This window comes from Mastigoproctus giganteus, chromosome 2 (genome assembly GCF_048544385.1).
Source record: "Mastigoproctus giganteus isolate SK-2022 chromosome 2, ASM4854438v1, whole genome shotgun sequence".
Taxonomy (NCBI): domain Eukaryota; kingdom Metazoa; phylum Arthropoda; class Arachnida; order Uropygi; family Thelyphonidae; genus Mastigoproctus; species Mastigoproctus giganteus.
This window is the reverse complement of record NC_143576.1, coordinates 262,949,030-262,961,786: the sequence shown is the minus strand read 5'-3', so window position 1 is coordinate 262,961,786 and position 12,757 is coordinate 262,949,030. Positions and strand designations below refer to the sequence as shown.

General features: G+C 42.1%; 1 protein-coding gene across 2 annotated transcripts in view; it reads left to right on the top strand.

Annotated features, from left to right (window-relative positions):
* The window catches only part of LOC150090444 (bestrophin-2a-like), a 184,967-nt gene that overhangs the window by 92,742 nt on the left and 79,468 nt on the right, over window positions 1–12,757 (top strand). For both annotated transcript variants that reach the window (XM_090389888.1, XM_090389886.1), the window contains exon 5: window positions 10,120–10,197. In XM_090389888.1, coding sequence (XP_090246014.1) covers window positions 10,120–10,197 — 78 coding nt within the window. The remainder of the gene's footprint in view (window positions 1–10,119; window positions 10,198–12,757) is intronic.

Here is a 12,757-nt window from a genome sequence, read left to right as displayed (position 1 = left end):
GGTCTGAGCAGCCAAAACCTATGTTTTTCATCCAGAGCTGTGCTCTGGTAAGCCAAACATAAGTTTTTGCCATGTTATTTCTCCACATCTCTTCTAACATGCAGTATGAGCAAATAGACAGAGACAAGAGGCATTATACACTGGAGATGTGTAAACATTTTTCCTATTCAAAAAAGTGGTTCAAAGAGTAAAATAGGGAACAAAGATATGTAAGTTTGACTTAGGTGGCAGGAAAGATTATAGGACCTTTAATTAAGATGTAATAGGATCATCTGGGCAGGAATGGAATTATAGTGGAATCACAGCACGGCTTTGGTGAAGAGAGATCATGTCTGACTATTCTGATTAGCTAATATTAGGTCACAAAAGAGCTGCTGGATGAAACTAAAAATTTTGAATTCATTTACTTAGATTTCAGTAAAGCTTTTGATACAGTCCCACATGAATGATCGTTGCATAAACAGGAGCAATATTGCTTTAACTGTGGCAAAACTAGCATAATGCAAGGTCCAGATCACCACTTGGGGTGGGGGGGGACTCAACAACTTTGATTTGGTATGGTTGTTAAAGATCACATGGAGGTGTTGGGCAATCTGAAGAGGAGGCCTAGAATTTATTGTTTTGCCAAACATTAGGATCAAGTTACTATTATAGATTTAGGAATGGTTAAGTGGTTGTAGACAAAGAAAGAGTAGTTATCAATGGGTGCAGCTCTTTATGGACTAATGTTGAGTGGAGTCTTACAAGGCTACCAGGCTCTTTATTGTTTCTGCTGCTTAAAAAAATTAACAGAACAAAATGTTTTTCATGAATATTTTATTGTGAACAATGTTGCCAAAGGGAAATATTTGATATAATAGGTATCCTGGCATGCAAATTCCAAGTATCCCATAGAAATTGATCTACCACCTTACATAGCTGCACATTATGCAAATTATTCATGCCTATAAAAACACAGGTTGCGACATCACTTCATCCCATTTTCTGATTTGCTTAGTGGGATAGCCACATCTCTGGTATACAGGATGGCAGGTCATTGTCATTTAGATGATTCTTTGAGATGGTGGGCTGTTGGATGACTTGAAGTCGGACAGTTGCAGGCGGAGGTGCCACATTGGTTTAATGTGTCACGCAGTTTTGTCTCAGCACTATAGAAGCAGTTTCAGGTGAAAGGAACCATTACAAGCAGAGCTCACCAAGGGCTATATCAACCAGAGCAGACCATTATCTGGCTCTAACAGCAAGACAGAACTTTTCGATGTGGCTGATGCTGTATAAGCTTGGCTTTCTTGCATCATATGCTTCTGCTAATGCTGATGTCCTGTCATTAACTGTTTCTTGAGGTTGCTGTAGCCACAAATGAAAACATTTCCAACTGGCCTGTGTTAAGAAGATTCAATTCAAGTGGAGCCTATGCATGGAAGCTAGTGATTTGTATCCCATTAACCCAAAACCACTGCAGAGCTCATCGAACCCGGTGCCATGAACATGCAACTTTGAGCCCTGAAAAATGGGGTACAGTTCTGTTCTCTGATGAGTCTTATTTTGGCCTACAAATTCTAAATATTTCATCTGGAGACAACGAGGAATGTGGTACCATCCCTCCCTCCAACATCAGAGAAAGGGAAACTTATGGTGGAGGTGGTGTTCTCGTGTAGGGTGGAATAATGATAAATGGCCACACCACTCCATGTTTTTGATAGGGGTACCATAACTGCGCAGAGGTACTGAGAACAGATCCTCAAACCCTATGTGCGACTTTTTAGGGGTGGTTGGTCAATTGCATGTTGACTTTCTTTCATGCATGACAACACCACTGCACATAGAGCTCAAGTGGTGGAGGAATATCTTGAAACTGAAGATATCCAGTGACTGCTGTGGACAGCATGATCACCAGGCTTAAATCTAATCAAATATGTGTGGGTTGTTTGTTATTTGGTTTTTAGGAGCATTAGCAACTAAGGCCATATTGCTCTGGGGATATGCGGTGGTCGTTCCCTGACCTTTCTGCATCCTCTGTATTTGGTGGTCATGGGCTCGAACCCCGGTCTAATCAAGAAGCGTGCGCTACGCACTGCTGCTCCTGCCCACCTGGCTACGGAGGCGCCATATTTGTGGGACGCCCTTGGATGTCGCATTGCACATCGACAGCCAACTCTTCAGTCATTTGGTAAGCTAAGTTTTGTGCTGGTGTAAGAATGGGATCTGTTGTCACAGAATCTTATAGACACCCTTATATGGAGCATGGTTCAACACTGTCAGGCCTGCTTAGCTGTTGGAGGGGATCATACGTTATACTGATGTCATGTGACCCTATTTTTGAGGATCTTATATCGACTTCTGTAAGGTGACCTTTTGGTAATTCTTATACAACCCTTATTGTTATTATTGTTATTGTTATTTGGTTTTTAGGAGCATTAGCAACTAAGGCCATATTGCTCCGGGATATGCGGTGGTCATTCCCTGACCTTTCCGCATCCTCCGTATTTGGTGGTGACGGGCTCGAACCCCGGTCTAATCAAGAAGCGTGTGCTACGCACTGCTGCTCCTTCCCACCTGGCTACGGAGGCGCCACAACCCTTATAAATGTCCTTTATGCTTGTCTGAAGTTTCTTGCTGTCCTGTGATTTAACACTAGAACATGCAAAGCCTTACATTTTGGTAGCAGTAATCCTAGAGCGCTGCACCACTTGGGCAGCACAAAACTCAAAACAGGTGATAGGGTGGTTCATGTGATTATGTTAGTTATGCACAGGAACTTTCACAGCAGAGAAAAAGAGCTGCTTTCATTATATAACGAAATTGTTGGGCCACACCTTGAATATTGCAAACAGGCTTGGAAACATCTCTCCTATAGTGAACTGGTGCAGTGTGCCAGAGATTAGCATTAGCATTAGTAGAGGCATTTGATGCAAGAAAGCAAGCTTATGCAGCATCAGCCAAAAAAAAAAAAAAAAAAAAAAAGTAACATAAATAAATAAAAATAACCACTTCCACTTCACCCCTCTGTTCGTTCGAAATACCTGTCCAGCTGAGCCTTAAACTTATTTAGGCTGTCAACTTCCACGACAAGGGATGGAAGTCTGTTCCACCTACCAACCACCCGCTGGCTAAAGGCAAATTTCCGCACATCTATCCTACATCTGTCTTTCCTCAATTTGAATTTATGCCCTCTCAGGTGATTATTCTGAGCAAGAGGAAGAATCCCATCAGCATTGAGCATGCTCAAACCATTCAAGGCTTTGTACACCTCTATCAGATCACCTCGCTGGTGCCTAGTTTCCAGACACTGTAATTCGCAAAACTTAAGCCTTTCTTCGTAAGAGCACCCCTTTGTCCCATTCACCAATCTTGTTGCCCTTCTCTGTACTCGTTCCAGCAGCTCTACATCCTTCTTGAAATGAGGCCTCCAGGCCTGTATACAGTACTCTAGGTGTGGCCTGACCATTACCTTATACAAGGGAATAATCACCTCCTTATCCCTGCTAGAAAAATTCTTATATATCATTGACAATACACCATGAGCTACTCTTGCAGCCCGTCTGCACTGCTCAGAGAACTTCATATCTGCCTGCACAACCACCCCCAGGTCCCTTTCATTCTCTACCACTGTCAGTGTAGTACCACAGAGTTGATATGTTGCTCTGGGGTTGCTGTTTCCCATATGTAGTACTTTACATTTGTCAATGTTAAACTTCATTTGCCACCTCGAAGCCCATCTGCTCAACCTTTCCAAATCCTGTTGCAGCAGCATAGTGTCAGTAGTGTCCTTGACAACCCGGCCAACCTTCGTATCGTCTGCAAACTTGGACATTAAGCTTGATATACCATCATCAATATCATTTATAAATACAGAAAACAATAAAGGACCCAATACTGAACCCTGAGGGACTCCACTAATAACATTAGTCCACGATGAGCAGTGTCCATTGATTACCACTCTGTCTTCTCCCCCTCAACCACCCCTTTATCCATAGCAGCAATTTGCCTCCAATGCCACACCACTCCAATTTGTGCAGCAGTCTTCCTTGTGCAACAGTATCAAAAGCCTTTCTAAGATCCAAGTATATAATATCAAAGTTAGTCCCTGCATCCAGTTCTTTTGTGACTGCATCATAGTATCCAATCAAATTGATCAGGCAAGACTTCCCCTTAACAAAACCATGCTGTGTCCTAGCTATAACTGAAGTCTTGTCTAGATGATCCTGCAGTGCTTCTTTAACCAGTGCCTCCATTAATTTTCTGGGAACAGAAGTTAAACTCACAGGTCTATAATTACTTGTGTCAGCCTTTGATCCTCCTTTGTGAATTGGGGTCACATTTGCACATCTCCAGTCCATGGGTACCTCCCCTGAGTCCAAGGAAGCTCTCATAATTATGGCTAAGGGTTTGCTTACTTCCTTTGCTGCCTCCTTTAATAGAACTGGATAGATCCCATCCACCCCAGGTGCCTTTCTTGTGTTTATCTTCAACAATTTCTCCTCCACTTTGCTCTCAGTTATTACAAGATTCTCTAGCTTACTGCTAGAGTTGAATACACCCCTGGCATTCCCCTCGCTGAATAACTCCTCATGTGTGAATGTCGATGCAAAATATTCATTTAGTTTGTTAGCTACCTGAGCAGGGTCATCAACAGTTGACCCATCGATCTCAAGTGGACCAATCTGATTCATCCCCTTCCTTCTAGAGTTTACATAAGTAAAGAACTCTTTGCTGTTTTTCTTCGCATCCCTTGCCAAGGATCTCTCGTAATCTGCCTTCGCCTGCCTAACCTCCTTTGTAACTTGGTTACAGATCAACTTGTATCTATCATAGGCGTCTGTGTCACGTGTTAATTTGTATGTATCCCATGCATTTTTCTTCTCTGCCATATGCCTCATTAGTTCATCTGACATCCATTTAGGCCTAAACCTTAAACAATATTTCTTAGTTGGTATGTAAAGCCTAGTAGCTTCCAAGATAAGTTCTTTGAATGCTTCCCATTTTGAATTTTCTGTTGGCAATATCATCAGTTGATCCCACTGTATAGAATTTAAATACTGTCTCAGACCATCATAGTCGCCTTTACGAAAACAAAAACCCTTCCCTTTACCCCTAATGGTAGTTACCTCTTTGAGTAACACCCACTTCAGCACACTGTGATCACTGCCACCTAGTGGTTCATTTATCTGCAGATTCTTAATGCATGAAGAATCACTACTGATAATCAAATCAAGAGTATTACTCCCTCTAGTTGCCTCCCGAACATGCTGATGTAGAAAACAATCATCCAATAAATCCACAAAAGGCTTGCTACTGTGTGAGTGACCAGCCCCCAAATTCCAGTCAATATCTGGGAAATTAAAATCCCCCATTATAAGACTCTCTGATTTACTGGCCCACTCTATTTCTCCGAACAGTTTCTTATTATACTCATCAGAGTCATTAGGCCTATAGCACACTCCTACTCTCAATTTTGATCTCCCAATGCTTATGTCACACCAAACTGACTCGACACTGCACTGTCCAGCGATGTCGACTGGCTTCACTTCCTTGGATTTTATGTGTTTTTTAACTAATAGCATAACCCCTCCTCCCTTCCTATCCTGTCTATCCTTTCTGTAGACATTGTACTCCCCAAATTCCAGTTCTGCATTCCTTATATCTGTGTGACACCACGTCTCTGAAATCCCCACAATATCTGCCTTTGATGTTTTGAGCAATACCTCAAATTCATCAAATTTATTTACTAAACTCCTAGCATTGGTGTACACGCAAGTATACATGCACCTGTTCTTTTTCTTAGCTACCCTAACACAACCCATGTGTTTACTTGTACCCCAATGATTCCCAGCAGTCTCTGAAATATCCTGCATCTTATTTTCCAGGCTGCGGCTCATTCCAATAGAAGCAGTGCAAGAATCACTTTCACCTCTGCCAGTGGCTACTGTTAATCTATTAGTCCTTGTATCCCCCCAATCTAGCAGTTTTCCAACCCACCTAACACTGCCTCGATAGCATCAGCAAACATTCTTGCACCCTTTCTATTTAAGTGTATCCCATCCCTGTAGAAGCAGTCTCTCCTGTTAACAAGTACAGACCAGGCTGAAAAAAATTCTACCCCTTGAGCCCTGCACAATCTTTCCAGGGCCGAATTGATTGACAGGGCTCTCATCATATACTCCCTCCTATCGTGTCTGGGCAGAATTGCAGACACTTTCAATTTCAACCCTAATTCACGGCTTTTTTTCATCAGTGACCTGTACTTGTCAAGTAATTCCGCCGGTCTCCTACTCTTAATATCATTGGTGCCAACGTGTACAACTATATCACCTTTTGTGCCCTTAAAAGATGATATCCGCTCTACAACGTCATCAACTTTTGCCCCTGGCAGACATACCCTGGTCCTGTTCCACCTATCCTTTTTACAAAGCATGTTTCCCGTTTCCCTGACAATAGAGTCACCAACAACTACTAGTTCCTTCGGGACCAGCGCATTCTGCCTTGGGGGTTGTCTCTGTGTCACGCGATGCCCAAGTGCAAGCTCTGGCGTTGATGTGGGCAGCTGAGAGCTTGATGGGCCCCTCAATTTAGTTTCTTCGAGGGCAACCACCCTGTCCTTCAAGCTCTCATATAGGCCCACAAGAATGCCGAGTTGTTGCTTGATATCAATACACTCCTTGCATCGCGCACACACAAAGACATCCCCCTTGGCAGTATCATGTCCCGTACCCGATTGCTCTGCAAACATCAAGCAAACAGTGCATTTTATAAGGCTGTGAGTCAGAGGACAACTGCCCCCCTCAGTTCTGCTCTGAGCCACAGCACTTCCATTAGCTTGAGCCTTTTGCTTTGCCGCTCTGGTCTGAGTCATGATTCTATTAATTTATTAATTAATTATAATTAATTATGTTATGTTATTAATTATGTTAAATATAATTAATTATATTACGTTTGTAATCTAAGTCGTTATATGTATTTATTTAAACGTACAATTTAACTGCTAACGAAGTTCAACTAACGCTATCTAGTACGGTATATAACTATCGTATCACAAAGGATGGATCTCCTAAACAAGCCTACCATTCTTATATTGAACTGGTAAAATTAAGAATAGGGCCACAAAATTGAATTTTGCACTAGGACCCACAAGACTTTGCTATGCCACTGCCTAGAAATCCTATTTTTAGAAGGATACGAAACTGTTGGAGATGGTACAGAGAAGAGCCACAAGGTTGGAAGGCTATGAAGGAGTATTCTTTTAAAGAGAGATTTGAATTCTGTGGAATAGTGTTTGGAAGCCAGGCATCGGCCTAGACCTGTGTGAGGTATTTAAGGCCTTAAAAGAGTTGAGGAAACTAAACACTAATGGCATTGTTACACACGTGGCATTACAAAAGGGATAAATTTTGGTTGCGAAGAGTTAATTGTAGGATAGTTGTCCAAAGATTTTACTTTAGTCAAAGAGTGATTGATTGTTTGAATAAATTCCTCCCGAATTTCTTGGAGTTTGGAAGCTTATCTAAATTTAAGGCAGGATTAGAGAAATTCGTGAAAGAAATGGGTAAATGAAGAGAGGGAAGGAGACACTAATTACTCCATTTTTTTTTTTTTTGGCTCATGCTGCATAAGCTTGCTTACTTATATCATTTTGCCAGTATTAATGCCGACCGGGCTAGCCGGGTGGGTAAAGTACCTGCCTGGCAACCCAAAGGTCGCGGGTTTGAATCCCGCCTTGGGCTTGGATCAGAGTACTGTAAAAACCTTGGGAGGTGCATTATGGCCACAGAAGCCGATGCGCCAACAACTAAAAACAAACAAACAAAACAGTATTAACATTAATATATATACTCTCCTCCAACATAGCACATTAAGTTAGGAAATAGTGGCCTTTTCCAGTGGTCAAATTATATATAAAACAATTGGAAAGTTGGAAGCAGGTTGTGATGAGAAAGAGACCTCAATACACCCAACTTCCGAGATGAGAAAGAAACATTCAAGAGAACAGGGATAACATTTGGACCACCTACTATGAAAAAGATGTTTAATAGGGTGGGATAATATGTATTGTATAGCTACAAAAGCCTGACTATCACTTCATAACTCTAGCAAACAACTGCCATGGTGCATGGAGTATAACAAATAGAACTTATAGCAGTATCAGAAGATGACAGGGAAGTTATCAGGAATCACATGCTACATAGAATGTGCATGAGAAGAATGCATCTGAATGTTGTGTATGCTTTTGTTATACACCGATGAGCCAAATCATTAAGACCAGCGAGTCGTTATGCAAATCGAAGCAACTGCAGGTGAACAACGGCGCATGTGCGGGTCAGGACACAGTATAAAAAAAACACCTGATACTGAGCTCCGTTAATCAGTTTTACTCTTGTTCTTCAAATGGGAAAGGTAGTGGACTTAAGCGAGCTTAACAAAGTCCAAATTGTAATGGCCAGATGACTGGGTCAGAGCATATCCGAAACGGCACAGCTGGTGGGATGCTCGTGGTCAGCCGTGGTGAGTACCTAGCGAAAGTGGTCCGAGGAGGGGAAACCCACGAACCGTCGGTGAGATGTTGGATAACCGTGGCTCATCGATGCTCAAGGTGAGTGAAGGTTCTCCGGGATGATACATGGCAACAGAAGGACGACTGTGGTGCAACTTGCCAGTAATTGGAATGCTGATGATGGGAGTAATGTGTTACAACACACAGTACATCGAACCCTGCTGAAAATGGGGCTGTGTAGCCGCAGGCCACTCTGAGTGCTCATGCTAACCACAATTCATCTGCGACAGCACCTACGATGGATACATGAGCATTGAAACTGGACCTCGAGTGATTGTAAGAAGGTTGTCTGGTCCAATGAATCATATTTCCTGTTGCACCATTTGGATGGCCGGGTACATGTGCATTGTTTACCTGGGAAAATGATGGCATCTGGATGCACTGTGGGACTAAAACAAGCCAGTGGCGGCAGTGTCATACTTTGGGTGATGTTCTGCTGGGATACCCCGAGTCCAGTCATCCGTGTGGGGCACTTTGACATCTTCCACCTACCTAAATATCATTGCTGACCAGATACACCCTTTCATGTCACGGTCTTCCCCTCTGGCGATGCCGTCTTTCAGCAGGATAATGTGCCATGCCACACTACCCGGATTGTTCGAGACTGGTTTGCAGAACATGAGGAAGACTTCTAGGTATCACCCTGGCCTCCAAATTCCCCAGACATCAATCCCATCGAGCATCTGTGGTTTGTGTTTAAACAGCAACTCCAATCTGTGGTATCTCAACCACAGACCTTACAGGAGTTAAAGGATCTGCTGGTTACGTGTTGGTACCAGATACCACAAGACACATTTAGAAATCTTGTAGCATCCATGCCTCGATGAGTACGAGCTGTTTTGGCTGCACGTGGAGGACCAACATCATATTAGGTAGGTGGTCATAATGTTTTGGCTCATCGGTGTATAGGCTGCATTGTACCCACAGTAAAGTTTAGTTGTGGTAGCATAATGATTGAGGTTTAACATGGTTTGGTTATAGTAGCATAATGGTTGGGGTTTAACATAGTTTTTCCCAAAAGACAGACCTATGGCAGGTCCATTGGCATTTCCACATAGGATCATCGATATCTACCATAGCATTCTAGACAATTCTGCCCTACCTGCATAGGAGAATTCTATGAAGGGGATGCTAATTATACCAACTCCATGATGATATACCATGTGAAACAACTCAACCAATAATTTAGTTGTCAGGATAATGTTCTGGAAAAATTTTACCCTGACCATCCATTTGAATGAACTAGATATTGTCTTGAGGGATAAGTAACACATAATTCTGTTATATAAATTCAGGTGCCTTGTTGAGATTGCAGTACCTTGCAGGACTGCTGTTGTAATTAGCATTAGCATTAGTAAAAGCACATGATGCAAGAAAGCAAGCTTATATAGCATCAGCCAAAAAAAAAAAAAACCTTCTCATTTCACCCATCCACTCGCTCCAAATATCTGTGTAGTTCTGCTTAATCTATTTAAACTATCAACTACTATTAATATCTGGTGGCACCAAAAATAAATTTTTGCTTTACTCAAAAACTAATCTGCTTTCTCTCTCTGTTTTTTTTTCCTAAGGAGTTCAATGAATTCAGATCTAAATGCGGATTACTCTGGAGTTATGACTGGATAAGTGTACCCCTTGTATACACACAAGTAAGTACCACAAAACTACACTTTTAAGAATTTTTATAACCTACTAAAAATATGCATATGTTATGTAGAGAATGGTATGATAACTAGCCATTGGATTATATGCACTAAAAACAGGTAAAATATGCACCAAAATGCTAACATATGCACTGCAATTTTTACATTTATAACTCTTTTATTACAATTAATCAAACCACAATTTCTTTGTTTGTTTGTTTGTTATTTGGTTTTTAGGAGCATTAGCAACTAAGGCCATATTGCTCCGGGGATATGTGGTGGTCATTCCCAGACCTTTCCGCATCCTCCGTATTTGATGATCATGGGCTCGAACTCCAGTCTAATCAAGAAGCGTGTGCTACGCACTGCTGCTCCTGCCCACCTGGCTACGGAGGTGCTGCAATTTCTTTGTATTCAACATATTAAAGTAATAAAACCGTTTATGAAAAATTATTTTAATATCTTTTTTTAAATGTTTTTCCTTTCAAACTCACACCTGGAATAATTTTTGTTACAATTCACAATTATATTTCTCAACGTGGTCCATTGTAAATTTGTAGTCTTTATCGTCCAAGATCATTTTAAACGCAGCGAATGGCCTTTCTACTTCTATGGAAGTGATGGCTTGGCTGTATAAAAAATGTGAACTTTTGAAGCCTCTACTTGAAATGAAGTTTATTTCCTTTCCCATTTATAAATTCACCTATTTTCCTTAAAGTGTGAAATCCTGAGTTCTTTTATAAAACATTAGTGGACATTGTTTTTGTTAAGCGGTTCCTGTGGTTCCCCACAAATCTATATTGAGTACTCTCTGAAGTATGCACAACATTGCAAGGCCAGTCAGTGTGGGTTATGTGTGAGTAGTGTGTTGTTTGTGTTGTTTAACTGGCCTCTTAGTTCCTGGGAGGCTCAGTCACCGTGGAAGGAGCCTTTCATCATCAGTCCTCTGGCATGAGGAACCGGGCCAGGAAAGTAGAAGGAATGCCTGACGAGCTCTCTCTCCATTTGCAAAGCAAGAAAGGAGAGAGGCCAAGTTAGAGGAATGGAGCATGATGGATAGAAAAGATTAGAAAAGGGGAAGGAAACAAGGGTAGGCAGAGCTGAAGGCAACCCCCCAGCAGAGGGGCCAAATGGCCAGGTGATCTCATGCCTGACAGTTGACCAGCGTCAGCAGACCCCCTTCAATGAGGACTCATCGAGGGTGGTTAAAATCCTACCTGGGGAGTGTCCCAGGCTAGCAGAAGAGCCTGAAAGCAACTAATCCCACGCCAATGGAGAGGCAGTGTCAGCAAAGGAACTTCAAGGAGAAAAGGTGAAGGCAGGAATCCCCTTGGTTTATCCCCTGCAGAGAGAAGTGTCGGCAAGAATCTCTGGTGGAAGCTTTGTCAAGAGAAGTTGAGAATAACCAGTGAAGTCTTCTAGGAGCAGCAGGGAACATGTTGGAGCACTGCAGAGAAGATGAAGTTACTGTGGATGGACAAGGAAAAATTAGAGACAGCTCTCGAGTGCCCACATAATAGAGACTTGGTGATGTGATTGCAATGGTGTATCCTGTGGAGCACAGACTCATTACTGGGATTAGTATATCCTTATGGCTGACAAGTTATTTAATTTCTGGTGTGACTGGCAGTGGGGAAGCTAGTTGACAGAATGAGCTGTGGTAGTCACAGGTGTGCCAGTTGGTGGTTGTGAGTGATAGCGGCGTCTGTTGAAGACCGCGGTGGCATAGGTCAAGAATGCTTTGTAGGCTTCTTCTGATTCCAATACCCTAGCCTCTGGATGGATTGTCGGCGCATTGAGGGCCAGAAGCAGCTGGTTGCGGATGTCAAGATAGATCGGAGAGGAGGGCATCAATGTGGTTCCAGTCCTCTGGCTCTCCACAGATGCAAAAAGCATCGACAGCCAGACCAAAGTTGAGAAGATGCCTTTTAAATGATCCATGGTCAGTCAAAAGAAAGGGACGTGTAGACATTAGGATAGAACCTGTTGCAACTTCGTTTGTTGAGGAAGGTGACATCCGGAATAAAGAGTTTAGTAATTTTACCTGTTGATGAGCTGTTCCATCGTGTCTGTCATAGGGAAACCAGTTCAGTTCACACACGGGTCATCTTATGTTTGATGTTAGTGTCTGTACGTGTTTTAATGGTGAGTATTTCAACCTCTTTATTCTTCTTGATCACATGAGAGAGGCCGAAGTATATGACATGGAGATCTAGAGTTAAGCATCTGATAAGAACTTGTAGTGCAGTGGTTGATGTGGTCCAAACATGCACCAGTCATTTGCATCATCATAAGCCGCTAGACCTAAAGGATCAGACTTTGCATTCTTACTATTTTATAAAACATTATTGTATTTTATTCTTATTTCTTCTCCTGTGCCTCCAGGCATGGTTGATATTTGCAATTCAACATTTTCCATCTCTCCAATTGTGCTGCTCAGAGAAAGTTCCCACATTTAAAATTTGGTTATACAACTAGATAACCAGCTGAAATGGATCTGGATGAACAATAAATGTTTTCTAGCCAAAGAATCAGAAAGCATTCCCTTAGCACTACCAACAGCTGC